Consider the following 14,541-nt stretch of genomic DNA (forward strand, 5'->3'; position numbering starts at 1 on the left):
CCATAAATCAACAAAAATATAAAACAGCAAAATCCCAAGGATTCCATCAATTTCACTTTATACATTTGTGAGTTGCACTTGTGGTCTCACCACAAATGTAGCTGTCACCACAATCCTTTGCCCAAACAATAGTCTTCCCCCTAGAAACAGCTATCATTCTCACAGTTGCTCTTTATGGGCAGAGCTAGCTGGCTCTACCCTTCAGTTCCCCAACAGGCTGCCATTCTCCAGGTTCAGCAGCAGGCAAGGAAAAGAAAGGCATGGCAGACTAAAGTTGGTATTCACCTATCAGCCAGTCCTTTTATAGCTACAGAACTTGTAGTGAAGCAGTCAGGGAAAAAACGGACCTCAAATTTGGGGCAGGTTCTAGGCATATTCTGGAAGCAGCATGAGGTGGATATAGTACAACCTGAGGACATTGCCAGATCATGCTAAACATACTTCACATGCTCATACATCTCCAAGGGGGCAATGATATCACCATCCCCATGCTACCCTGGAGACCTAGGAACACATGAGGCAGGGTGCAATGTGATCTATCTAGCCCAGTAAAGAAGTGTTGTTGTTTTTTTCTCCTTTTGCAATGCTAGATGGCTTGGGAAGGCCTCGATTGGGCTGGGGGGCAGTCATTCCACATTGTACTATTGATTTCAGACTTCGAATGGATTCATTTCTGCCTTCGAATGTTTCAGAAAACCAAAAGCTTCCAATAAATTCCTATTGCCTTAATTGTCTGAAACTGTTGTGGAAGAACATCTAGTGGGAATTTCATATTAAAAGAAAATTAGTCTTCTGTACTCCATTCAAACTTGTACCAAGAGTTTTGCTTCCTTTTCTGCATCGAGACCCTATTTCAACCTGAGAAAAAGAAAAAGTTGGAAGTGTGAAATGTTTGAAAATAGAAAAAAATGCCCTCCTATCTTTGACATCTGTGACCTGCTGAGTTTAGATGTAGTCTGCTGAGAAACAGTGTGTCCTGTGAGATGAAATTATTAACATTTCTGATGCATCTCTGTTTCTTGCAATGTAATTTGTGTTTGGAATGCTTTTTATGCCTTACGGAGATTTGACTAAGCAGTCAGACTCCTGCTGTATGTGCAAGTGCAGTTTAATTAGTAAACCAGGAGGATATCTGCCCATCCTGTCAACCAGCAAAACAGCATGCTCCAAAGTGGTTCCTTGTAAAGGCAGCTGTAAGATCAATAGAATCAAAATTAGGCCTGCTGACTACAGATATTTAGACAAGGGAAGAGGAGAGAGAAGCAAAAATTTCAGTGGAGACAGTATTAGTCACTGTGAAAATCTTATTTATTGATTCGCATTGCTTACAGAAAGATCATTATTCATTTGTATTTAAACATTAAAAACAAGAGAACAGATGCAAATAGGCAGAGTAAACACATCTGCAGTACATCTGAAGTCTATTTGCTAAAACTGTTTGTAAACCATTGTTTGCAATGCTGGCTGTTAAGAATGTATGGTCACTTGAAATTAATGTTTTCCCTTGTATATGTTTGTACACGCAGATATCTGTAGAGGATCGCCTTAAACTGCTACAGGAAGCACACTGGAACTGTGGACCCACATCTCAAAATTTTCTGTCCAGTAAGTGTTAGTAAAAGAAGCTGCTTGATAGTGTGTTCTTATGATGGAGGATGTAAAAACAGATTGAGGGACATTCCAGGAGTAGATAAATGTAGTGCTTGGCAGTTCAAAGATCTCTTATTTTCACCTGAACAGTGAAGGCATGTGTGTATATGACCTCAAGGCTGCTATTCCTATGAAGTTCAGAAAGTAGTGTCTAAGCAGGATTGGATTCCCAGATAGTTACAATGCAAGTTTACACACAAATTTAGATATTTGGAGTGGGGGGGGGCGAGTAGCTTTCATCATTTTTCAGCAGTTAAACCTATCTAGAACATCTGGAATCCAGCATTTCTAATAACTTGACAAGAAAAAAATACAGAACAAATAGATGGCTTGCCTTTGAGCATTCTCTGGGGCAAAGACATTAGAGAACAGCAGCTGTGATTGCCTCGTTTTAATAAGGATAATGTAGAGATAGAGCAGGAAAGCCAAAGTGGTTGATGGTCTGCAGAAACTCCCCTACAAGGAAAGGGACTTTCTAGCTTAGTATTAGTTTTTTTTGGGGGGGGGAATCAAGTAAGGAGGTGGGGCATGATAGAGGTGTATAAAATTATACACAGGAAAACACAGTTAGAAAGAAGTGCTTCCCCCTCTCCCATAATACTAGAATCCAGAGTCATCCAACGAGACTGAATGTTGTAAGATTCAGAACATACTGAACAAAGTACTTCTTCACACAGTGCATAGTTAACCTATGATATTTGCTACCACCAAATGGTAGTAATGACCGCCAACTAGAATGGCTTTCAAAGGGGGTTAGACAAATCTGTAAAGGATAAAGCAATCAACGGCTGCTGCTGCTGCTGGCGGCTATGTATCACCTCGAATATCAGAGGTGGTATGCCTCCGAGTTACTGCTGCAACTGTCCATGGTGACCACTGAAAAAGTGTTGTAGCTTTGGACGGGCTGAATAGAGAGCAGAGCTTTGTTCTAGGTGTGGTGATGGTATCCCCAGAGTTCTGTCTAGAAGGTAGAGATGGATCTCCACTCCCAGGTCCTGGAATGCATATTCAGTGCTTTCTGATGACTGAGCTTACCGGGTAATTGTAAAACTTAACTATAAATTATTTCTTTTCGTCATAATTATCCCATTTCTTTTCTTTTCTACAGCCTCTGTTCAGCTACCATGGCAGAGATCAGTTTCACATAACAAAGTTCCATACTACATCAAGTAAGTTGGCCTTTGCTCTTGCTATAATTGTCTTAGAGAAAAATTCACAGGATCTTTGAAAGCTCCATTAATCCTCAGCTGCCTTTCCTCAAGCTGGGGGATCATGTAGAAATGCTGCCATAATTAGTCTCACTAGCTGAATTTGTATATATGTTTTGACAGGCTTTGTCTTCCTTTTCAGTATCAGTGCTTAACATGAATAGAAAACAATACTGCAGTCTTCCTTACTTTGTTCCCTGGATATTTATATTAAACACTTACTTGGTCACATCAGAAGTGCCATTAAGTAAAGGATGCCACCAGTGCATGATATTAGAAATGTGTTTTTGAAATTTGCTGTGCCTGAATTCAGGGCCTAAATTATAAAATCAAATTTTCAGGATAAGCTGTCTGTTTAAACATATTTGAAAGTCTCATTTTAATTAAACTTTGAGGTATGTCATTTGTATTTCCTGTCAAGCTGTGAATACTGAATGAACCCTTACCACCCTATGTGTTGATTTCCATCCCTTTGGCAATTAAAATATATATACTCCCACACATTTTATGTAGAGTTACTCAGTTTAAAATAGTATGAAGTCTGTTGTATGCTCTTATATTTACTTTTACTGTGATTTCTCTGGAATTGGCTATTATAGCTGGAAAATATTGTAAACTGAAACATTGCTGGAAATAATATATGAGAAGCATGGGCATGACCTACCAGAGTTACCCATTGCTTTCAAAGGGGAAATGATGTAAATGCTTAAGATTCTCTAATTGAAACTACTGGGAGTTTTTTTTTTAATGGTGCTCAACCATGTCCTTATGGCAAAATTATGGCTCACTTTCATGTATATTGGGCTTCTTGTTTTAAACTCTTCATCAAATCATTGGGATAAAAGTGGGATAGGAAAGGATAAGCAAGAATTTGGACTACAAGTATGAAATGCCAATTATAAATTAATTGATAGGCAGATTTTCTGTGGTTATGTACACATACTGTAAAAGACCATTCCACTTACTCAGAGTTGCCCCACATAAATTAATGGTCCTAACTTAGTCATGTTCATTAATTTCAGCCAATATACTCTGAATAAAACATGGCTGAATACCATCCCATCTTTTCAGTGAGTAGAATGCTCTGCAGATTAGCCTAGTGGTTTGCTTTTTTCATTTCTGTATTTAAATGACTAGCATTAATAAAACTGAATCAGTCTTCCCCCCCCACCCGCCCCCAGTAATGATCGGCTCTGTGTTTACAAATGAATCATTCTGTGCTTATTCCCTTACTCATCAGTTTGATAAAAGATATTCCAAAGAAGCTGTTACACTACCATATCACAAACCGCTGCATTCCATGCTCTTTTTGTTTCTGAAGGCATCAGAAGGGATATATCTGGGTCCTTTCCATTCTGGGTTCATGCCTAGTCATGGGACCACATCAGTCTTGATTGATATGAAAGATTATCTTTTTGGAGATAATTGGGGGAGTGTGATCCCATTGATTCTCTTTGAGGTCTCAGTGGAGACTGGCCTTTTAGGACAAATGGAACACTTCCCTACCAATCTCAGTCTGCATTCTGCCAGTCTACACCTTACAACCAGCCACTGATTGTCAGCTTCCCACTTAGTCTCAGTGGGAGTGCAGCAAGTAGGAGGATGGGGACAAAACCAGAATTAGTTGGCTCTGCTTGTCATTGGCTCTTGCTGCACCTACAGTTCTGCCTTACCAGTCCCCGTGAGTGCCAGACCTCAGTGCATTTTTAGTTAATCAGAGCAAGTTAATAGATGAAGTTGCTTTTGAAATATCATTTCCCCCATATACCACCTGGTTGCCAATTTGCACATTATTTATGCCCCGAAGGGCAAGACCACTTCTGGATTGATTTGCAAATGGAAGTACCATCATCCCTTGCTATGTTTGTTGCTCATGTTTGTCAGATTCTTTATATACAACAGGGAGAGTTGACAAACCATGAAAGTGTTTCCATTTACCCTTTCTTCTCCTAGGAAGCTAGAAAGTTTAGTTCTTATATTGTGCCTGTATCCTTTTTTTCTGAGCTAGCCTAGAGGACAAATAACAATGCCATCAATAATATATTTAATCAAACGGATTAGTCTTTATTACAAGCCCGATTCAGCAAGGGTGCAGTGATTATCTTTTTTGCTTGCAGGGCAGAGCTGGGTTGAAAATTAGCCACAACTTTATTAAACATATATCATTATCCAGGAATGCATCCCTTTAGGGTCAGGGCTGCTACAGCCTAAACAACAGGATTGTACAAAGCAAAGCGGCTCCAGGCAAACGTACATGTTAGGGATAAGAAGATACCCCAGGCTGCATTCCACCCTGCTGGTTTGCTCCATCTGTAATTCCAAGTTTATCATGGATGTTTTTGAACCATGTGCTCTAGCATAGCAATATTGAGTTCAGTAATTACAACGCAAAGAATGGCAGGCTGCTAATACCATATTTTTCACTCCATAGGGCGCACTGGACCATAGGGTGCACCTCTTTTTAGAGGAGGAAACCCAGAATTTTTTTTCTGGTTTTCCTCCTCTAAAAGCCCTGTTTTTTTTGAGGATCAGCTAAAAGTTTTGCAGCTTTTTTTTTGCAAAGGGGGAAAAGCAAAGCCCCGTTTTTATGGGGTTCAACTCACATTTCTGCAGCTTCTAAAGGAAAGGGAGCCTTTTCTACAGTTTCCAGACAGATAATCTAATCAGCCAGTCACATGTCGCTGGGGAAACAAACAACCTCCCTCTGCAGCACATTCAACAAAGGAGGGCGTGGCAAGAGGGCGTGGCTGAAAGGGAGCTGGGACTCTTATCTCTCTCCCAATCTCTTGCTGATCAGCTGCTGAGCGGGGTCCTTTCAACACCCCCTTTTCTCTTTGTAAAATAAAAAGCACGATCCTCTTTTGGCCCCTGGGCAATTCAGCTCCATGGACCATCATCCGCTCCATAAGACGCACAGATATTTCCCCTTACTTTTTAGGAGGAAAAAAGTGCGTCTTGTGGAGCAAAAAATACGGTAAATTGATTCCATTTGATTCCACTGCAAAAACAGGTAATTCAAAACTAAATCGGGGGCTGGAGGCTGGGGCTTGAGTAAGGAGAATTTTATATGACTTCTCTAACCTTAATCATCCACTGGGGGGGGGTGGTTACTCTTTTCATCCTTCAGTTGTCAAGTCATTCCAGGCTCCAAAAGTCCCTGGTGCAGAAGAACATTGAAGTTTACAGGTGCTCCCTGCCTATTAACCGGAGTGTCAGTTGTTGACACTATGCATATCCACTGCCAAGGCAAACCACTGTTAAATAGAGAACAGGCCAGTTGAAAGTGCACCTGTGGGAGTGTTGTGATAAAGATGGGGAAAAATGACTAAAGGTCAATCAAGGAAACAAATACAAATTTGTTCCCAGCTCCATACAGCTTAGCATTCAATGTGTTCTGTCAGCAAACAATTCTCAGATAAAGGGCAAGAGTGTCAGATTATTTTTTGAGAGGAATTGTGAGCCCACTCTCTCTCTTATTTATGACTTGGACCACTGAGGTGGCGATGCCTCAGGTCTTGCTTAGCCTGCTTCCACCCCATTGACGCAGAGTGGGCTGTATTGGCTGTGCAGGCTATGGAGAGGCCAGGCCATTGTCCATTTTTCATAAGCAATACACAACTCCCTTCACCGTGCGGCCTGGGCAGAAACGAGCCCATGCTTAATAGCAGGAGCAGTGGATATCTGCAATGTTAGCTCTGGGCATGATGTACAGATTAGTTTATTACTCAATTATCTGAATGATTTTTCCAAAGTGCACCTTGGGCTGATCTCTAGAGGGCAGCTTAGAGGTGATCTAAGTATAACTTCAGCTAGACGATAAATGTGGCTGCCCTAGAGGACAGTCTGTGCTATCTTGTTTTCACCTCTTCCTAAAACATTTTTAAGAATTGTTTTAGTATGACTAGGAGGTATTTTAAGAAACAATTATGCTATATATATATACACACTATTAACAGCTCTGTTGTCACACAAATCCATAGGACTAAAACCTTGCAGCCAACAATGGGAGGTTAATTCAAATAAATACTGTATGTGAATTTCAGACCCACTGTCACTACCTATTGCTTCTTGGGCTTCATTTGCCAGTTCACAGTACAGTAGCAGAAGCCATTCTTGGCTGAATTTCCCAATAAGAGTCTAGGCATGCAACCAAGGCCGCATGGCTCCCATTTCTTCTAGTCACTTTCTGGCTCTCAACCATACCTTCATTGGCTCTTCCTTTATTCTGTCCCAGTTCTTCATTACCCTCCATTCCCTCAGTTACTTCCTTCCCAGTCCTCTTCTTGTTGTTACTATTGATTTATTTACTGTTTACTTGCCCAGATGGCTTCTAAGTATAAAACCAATTATAAAAATATATCCATGCATAATTAAAATGTTAAGTAAAACAATTTAATCAAACATTAAAAACACCCACAATTAAAATGTACAATAAAGCAAGCCCATTAAAACAGCAATTAAAACAATTAGATCAGAGGTTCAAGTCAGAAGAACAGAGGAATGCTTGTATAAACAGGTGCATTTTCAAGAGCTAGTGAAATGCCAATAGTTTATCATTTCCCCGCTCTTCCTTTTTTTATTTAGAGTGTTCATTAACGGTCCCGTAGAAAAAGCTTTTAAGGTCAACCTGGACATGGCATTAATTGCATGGATACAATCAGTACATGCTCTCTTTGTTATGTAAATCACAGACATGAGGTAGCATGAGTAGCCTTTGGGCCGTGTGTGATGGTAGAGGAAGCTGCATTTTCTTCCTTCTCAATGTTTAAAGCAGAGGTGGGAATAGCTGCTTCAAAGAGTGCTTTTGCAAACAGCTTCCGTGCTCCTTTTCAGCCTCCAGATGCTCAAACAGGAGTATGGGGTTGTCTATCTCTTTGCAGAAGCACTATTTCACACAGCACCGCACTTCCCCTCTAGGTGGGTGGGTGGCATGGGGCAGGGGAAGGAGGCTTCTTTCTCCTATCTCCAACACCGCTGCCCACCTGCTAAAAGGAGAAGTGCAGAGCTGATTCAGAGGGTGCTTTTGCAAAGGGCTTGAAGACAGTTCTTGCTCATTGGGGCAACAGGATTAAACCCCTCCCAGCAGTGATTTCAGCTGAATGGCGAAGTTTTGGGTAAAGAAACTTTCTGGCAATACAGCACTGGCCAAATGTGGAATTACTTGCTTATTGCAAACAATTCAACAGATAGATCAGTTGCAGTGTATCTAGCAAAACTGCTTTATTTTTCTGAATGTTGCTCACTACACTGTGGTAAAATTATATTTAAAAAGTACATCGTGCAGTCTTAACTAGCTTGATGTATTTATTTTGGTCTGTGTGTGTGTTAAAGTCTGCAATGGATTTTTAAGAGAGGAAAGTGTCAAAATGATTTAAAGCCATCTATTTTATAAGTGAAACTGTGCTTACTCTGTCTCTTCCCCACCGCCAGTGGTCATCAGGCTTTTACGTGTACAGATAACAGAATATTTACTGTGTCAAAAGAACATCTTCCTTCCATAATGTGTTCACCTACCACGTACTTCAAAACTTATAATTAGCTCACATATACATTGGCAGCCAGTGCAAATCCCTCCCTGTGAAACGTGTGCTGTATGCTTTGTCGTCTTAAGTTCTTACGGGTCTCTTTTGTACATAAACCAAGTTCCACAATATCTACAAACTAAAAATATCCAAAAGCCACACCTTTATTAGGCTCAACTAAAATGTCACACAGTCATATTGAGTTCTAGTTACAGGTGGGTAGCCGTGTTGGTCTGCCATAGTCAAAACAAAATAAAATAAAAAATTCTTTCCAGTAGCACCTTAGAGACTAAGTTTGTTCTTGGCATGAGCTTTCGTGTGCATGCACACTTCAAAGTAGCTGTCTTAATACAAAGAAATTTCAGAAATAGACTGGAAAGAGAAGTGGCTGAATTGCAACTAACCACCAAACTTAAAACCATGGAGAAACCTGGTCTGAACAAAGACATTGGATTCTTATCTCATTATACATGACAAAGCTATCTTTAGCCATCTCACCCCTTGCCTTTCCCTGCAAGACCAATCAACAGGTTTTCCACACCTATCAGCTGATCACCCATTCCCACCACCCTTCTGAGTAATACCCCTCCCCACTCCCTCACTATATTTAAGGGTCTGGTGACTTCCGTTTCAGTGTATCTGAAGAAGTGTGCATGCACACGAAAGCTCATACCAAGAACAAACTCAGTTGGTCTCTAAGGTGCTACTGGAAAGAATTTTTCATTTTATTTTATATTTATGTTCTTCATTAGGCTGGATATTATATTTTAAATGTGTTCTAAATTGTTTGGAGACCTTTGGGTAGCAAGTGACTAACAAGTCTAATAAGTAGTAGCGGTGGTTGCGAAATAATAAATAATAATATTAATAAAATATTTGTATTAGCCTCACTTGATGCATGACATTGCAGGACATACCCAGGGCTGTATGTCTTCTCTTTCCGCCTCAGCCTCTGGCCAGTGTTAGAAACTCAAGATATATAAGCTAGGCACCAAATGGCTCCTTAAACCAGGGTTGCAGTTGGCAAAATGGAATGCCTGCTTTCCATTTTAGGGCCAGGCGGCTCAAAAGCCATATTTTTCAATAGAACTTTTTGGTTCCTGAAATTCATTCTGATTGTGCAGGTAAAATATAATGGATAGAATCCCACAGGATGTGTTGCTAGTGTGTGGAAACAGTCAAGATCCAAGGATTCCCAGGCAAGCACCTCCAAATGGTGGAGACTTGAGGTGCCACCCCAGCAACCGGGCATCTTCATTTGCTCACATTTCAAACATTGCCTCTGTCTCTCAATACTTGCCCAAAATATCCAAATGTGTTGAAAACATGAATCTTAGAATCTTAAGTTATGCAGTACAGCCCTGTACTGATTAGCTTTACATAATTCGTCGCAGGTACGTTATTTGGTGCGTAGAAGAGGGAAGGGCCTTGAATCCTGTCTACAACTAAATGCCATTTGTTTCCACAAGGCAAACTGAGCCATCCTCTTAAAAGCTGGTTGTTGTGACTTGCCTTTGTATGTTTTCTCCCAGCTCCATTTTTTAATCTTTCCCTCATGTTCCACAGTAATGGTTTTTGCTTCTGTCATTTGAGTGCTTCATTTATTGTTGTAGACATCAGTGGACAGTGTAAGGAGGTGGGGGCTGAGAGGAAAAAAGCTAGTTTTTCATCTGCCAAATTTAGAGGCTTTTAAGGAGAGCTGAAAAGTTTTTGATGAAAAATAGACCCACGGGGTTGTTCAGACTAATAAGGAGAAATTGAAACATTTGTGTGTGCAGAGCCACAAAGAATTCACTGATCTATTGCTGTTTGTAATAGACATGATACATCTGGACAAATGGTTGCCTGCATGAAAAAAATGATATATATTTTTTCAGCAAGTATTAACTTGAGTGTATTTTTCACTGGTTGTATTGCAAACATATGTGGAATATAATGACATTAGAATCCTGTTGTTTAATCATTCTGTGTATAGGTAAAATATTGGGATCACAGAAATTGGAAAAATAAATCCTGACATTTAATAAAAGCTAAGACAATCAAATTGTAAAATGATTTTTAAATGCCCAAATTCAAGAAGCATTCATAGAATCATAGAGTTGGAAGGGATCCCAAGGGTCATCTAGTCCAACCCGCTGCAATGCAGGAATCTCAGCTAAAGCATCCACCCAACCTATGTTTAAAAATCTCCAAGAAAGGTTCATAACGTCTTGGCATTTGCCAGATCCACGGTCGTTATGGTTGCTATTTAATTTCCTGGGGCAATTAGTTTGCTTTTATAGGTTTCTGCAAGATAGGGGACTATAGCGTAGAGGGATCGCCTTATACACACCATGCACTTCTGATTGCGTCCTCTCCTTACCTGCCTTTTCCCTAAACTATTTGTTTATTTATATCCTGCCTTTGGGATGCAGCTGGCGCTGTGGTCTAAACCACTTAGCCTAGGGCTTGCCGATCAGAAAGTTGGCGGTTTGAATCCCCATGACGGGGTGAGCTCCTGTGGCTCGGTCCCAGCTCCTGCCCACCTAGCAGTTCGAAAGCACGTCAAAGTGCAAATAGATAAATAGGTACCGCGCTGGCGGGAAGGTAAACGGCGTTTCCATGCGCTGCTCTGGTTCGCCAGAAGCAGCTTAGTCATGCTGGCCACATGACCCGGAAGCTGTGCACCGGCTCCCTCGGCAAGTAAAGCGAGATTAGCGCCGCAACCCCAGAGTCGTTCGCGACTGGACTTAACAGTCAGGGGTCCCTTTACCTTTATCCTGCCTTTACCATGGCCATTCACAACATGAATTTAAAACAGGTAGCAAAAAAACACACCAGTCAGTTATAAATATTTAAAAAATAAATTACCATGTTAAAAACAACACTGAATCAAAGCAACTTAAACTATTTAAAAAACTCGACAAGAGGAGAAAAAGTACAACCCCGCCACTTGAAAGATCCTGCTGCAACAGCCAGTTAGCAGCCAAAGGCTCCAAATGCTATCAGCTCTCTTCATGGGTAAGTTGGCTCCAGCCTCTTGATCGTTTCAGTTGCCCTCTTCTAAACTTTTTCCAGCTTTGCAATATAATATCCTCTTTGAGGAGTAGCAAGCAGCTCTGTCCCCAGTATTCCAAGTACAGTCTCTATCGATTTGCAAAGCAGCATTCATAACAAACAGGGCTTCTACCTGCTTCCGACTTGCTTCCTGTCTTGCTTTGGTGTTCACTCTAGTTAATACCATTTGACAATCCTTTGAAGAGGACTTGGCTTTTGATTCTGCTACCTAACTCAGAGCTCCGTATCCCAATGACAGTGCCTCGGGGCATTGTATGCCAATGCCAAGTTTACTTGGTTTCTGTCTGTCCTGATAAATGGTGTTGAATCCTGATTTCACCCACCTATTGTACTCCAACAGTTCCTAACAAAGCTGCCAGATATTTCCCTAGTCAACACACTTCTCAACATCCACCTTTCTTCCATAGAACTATCCATAAAGCTAAGTCACATGCCACATGCCTTTTTAACCCTTCCCCTTGCTCCTTTTTAACACTTCGCTCCATATTAATAATACCAAATCCCTCTTTTGCCACAGCTTTGTTATATTCCTTCCTTTATGAGTAGCACATATTAGAAGTGGTCCCTGTGAGATATAAGCAGATATTCATGGAGCTATGGGGTGTCCAAAACAGGTGTGGGGAACCTTTGGCACTCCAGATGTTGCTGAACTACAACTGTGGCCATCCTTGCTAGGGTCGATGGGAGTTGTAGTTCAGCAACATCTGAAAGCCACAGATTCCCCACCCCTCATCAGAGTGATGGATGTGGGCAGATGCCTTTCCTTTCTGCAGCTGCTTCTCTTTTACACTCATTTTCCCACCCCTCAACTAGGGTTTGCTGCAGAAAAGGACCAAAACAGATTCAATCACAGTTAATGGTAGTCATCCAGTGGTGAAGCAATTGACACATATCAAACCTATTTTTAAAGTATGTATTTTCGTTCCATTATAAATTGTGCTTTCACAATTGGTTCCCAAAAAGCTTTATGTAGAAGGCAAGGAGAAAGACTGAGGGCAAGGATATGAAAACTGGGGTTATGTGACAAATAGGGGAGGAGTAGCCTTGGGGCGGGGACGCGGGTGGAACTGTGGGTTAAACCACAGAGCCTAGGGCTTGCCGATCAGAAGGTTGGCGGTTTGAATCCCCGCGACGGGGTGAGCTCCCATTGCTCGGTCCCTGCTCCTGACAACCTAGCAGTTCGAAAGCACGTCAAAGTGCAAGTAGATAAATAGGTACCGCTCCGATGGGAAGGTAAACGGTGTTTCCATGTGCTGCTCTGGTTTGCCAGAAGTGGCTTAGTCATGCTGGCTACATGACCCGGAAGCTGTATGCCGGCTCCCTCAGCCAATAAAGCGAGATGAGCGCCGCAATCCCAGAGTCGTCTGCGACTGGACCTAATGGTCAGGAGTCCCTTTACCTTAATGTATAGGCATTTAGCTTTCTTGATGTTTTTATATGTGTGGTGATTAGATTCCCTCTTTTCTTTTCTTTTTTCTTTTTTGGCTGGTGCACATTGGTAACCTGTAAGGAGGAAACAAGTTTGAGTTTAAAAACTTGTATCAGGAGCATGAAATTAAAAGAGAACAAAATTTAAAGACTGGCAGGTTGGCAACGCATCTGTACCAGTCTGGAGACGACTGGTACCAGTCATGACCCGGAAGCTGTACGCCAGCTCCCTTGGCCAATAAAGCGAGATGAGCGCCGCAACCCGAGAGTCTTCCGCAACTGGACCTAATGGTCAGGGGTCCCTTTACCTTTACCTTTAGCCCTGACTGCAGGGATATTCAAAGCAGCAAAACATCACCCACTGACAACCGGAAGTACTTCTTAGCTCACCTTTTAGACCTTTGTGAGAGAGTTGCCCTGAAAAATTTCACAGTTCCAAAGTCTGTATTTGCTGCCAAGATTTGTGGATCCACCCAATATAACATGGCCTGCATTAATGGTTCTAATACGTGAGCTGGTGCTTAAGATAAAATCAAATGAGCTTGAGACAAGGCAGATGGTGATTTTGAAAATCCAATACTGGAATATTCAAAACACATTATTGCCATATTGCAGGAAAGGCAGAAGACATTATTCAGTAATTTTGTAAATAAAACAATCTGCAAGTAATTTTAGCTTTGGAATTCCCATGTCAAAGAAGATCAGATGAGTTTATATCTTGGAAATAGTGTCAGATTAGCAGCGTTCTTACCCTCTCTCCTTTAAAATGTCATTATCAAAATTGTAGTGTAGCATAGCCCTGATATCTATTTTTATCCCAATGGTTAGCATGTGAGCAGTCTAGATTTCATTTAATTTGCATGGTTTAGATACATTAAAATGACGATTTGTGGCTGTATTGCCTCAGGCTTTTTAAATCAGGGACACACACATTGCATATCCACCTCCCCTTTGGAGACACTTGGTAGCACCAGCCTTTTTCTTCTGTTGCATTAAGACCTGACATCATTAGATAATAATGGCAGATATATATTTCATTTAAGCCTTATAGCAGCTCTATAATGCAGGCCTACCACAAGGAAGCGAGCACATTGTGCTCTTAAAATTTCTCCAACTGCAGTATCAGAACCGTTGATAATGCACCTCCAGAAATCAGGTGTTTTGCCATTTAACTCATGCTTGCCAGTTGTTATTTTTTTTAGCTTGCTTTCCAATTACTTTTTGCAAAAGGCTACGTAAAGAGCATTTTGAATTGGCTATAGAGAGTATAAAGTATTGTGCAAAACATGGCAAACATTTAAGTGTATTAGATCGCAATCCTATACACAGTTACCTAGGAGTAAGTCACATTGAACTGACATATGTAGGATTGCACTGTTAATAAATTAGATTTATATTCTTTGAAACATAAGAGGGTGGAATTGACTCTTGGCATTCTGTGATATGTTACAATCCAAAATATAAGCTATACTAGCAATGATAAGTTTACCCGACATAGTAAAAATTCTCACTTAACACTAGAATTTTTTATATTGATATAGCAATGCAGATGAAGGGGAAGATAATTGATCTGATACTATGAAGGAATCAACACTGAAAATTGTTGTAATCCTTAAAATGTTTTAGAGTAATTTTCAGATAAATTTAATGGTTTACAATATAATTTCATAGGATAC

The 14,541-nt window shown here is 40.8% G+C and overlaps 1 protein-coding gene across 6 annotated transcripts in view; it reads left to right on the plus strand.

The window, feature by feature from the left end:
• UTRN (utrophin) overlaps positions 1–14,541 on the plus strand; it is a 321,884-nt gene that overhangs the window by 253,388 nt on the left and 53,955 nt on the right. For all 6 annotated transcript variants that reach the window (XM_033143929.1, XM_033143931.1, XM_033143930.1 and 3 more), the window contains 2 exons: positions 1,527–1,605; positions 2,759–2,819. In XM_033143929.1, coding sequence (XP_032999820.1) covers positions 1,527–1,605; positions 2,759–2,819 — 140 coding nt within the window. The remainder of the gene's footprint in view (positions 1–1,526; positions 1,606–2,758; positions 2,820–14,541) is intronic.

Source organism: Lacerta agilis, chromosome 3, assembly GCF_009819535.1.
Source record: "Lacerta agilis isolate rLacAgi1 chromosome 3, rLacAgi1.pri, whole genome shotgun sequence".
Taxonomy (NCBI): Eukaryota; Metazoa; Chordata; class Lepidosauria; order Squamata; family Lacertidae; genus Lacerta; species Lacerta agilis.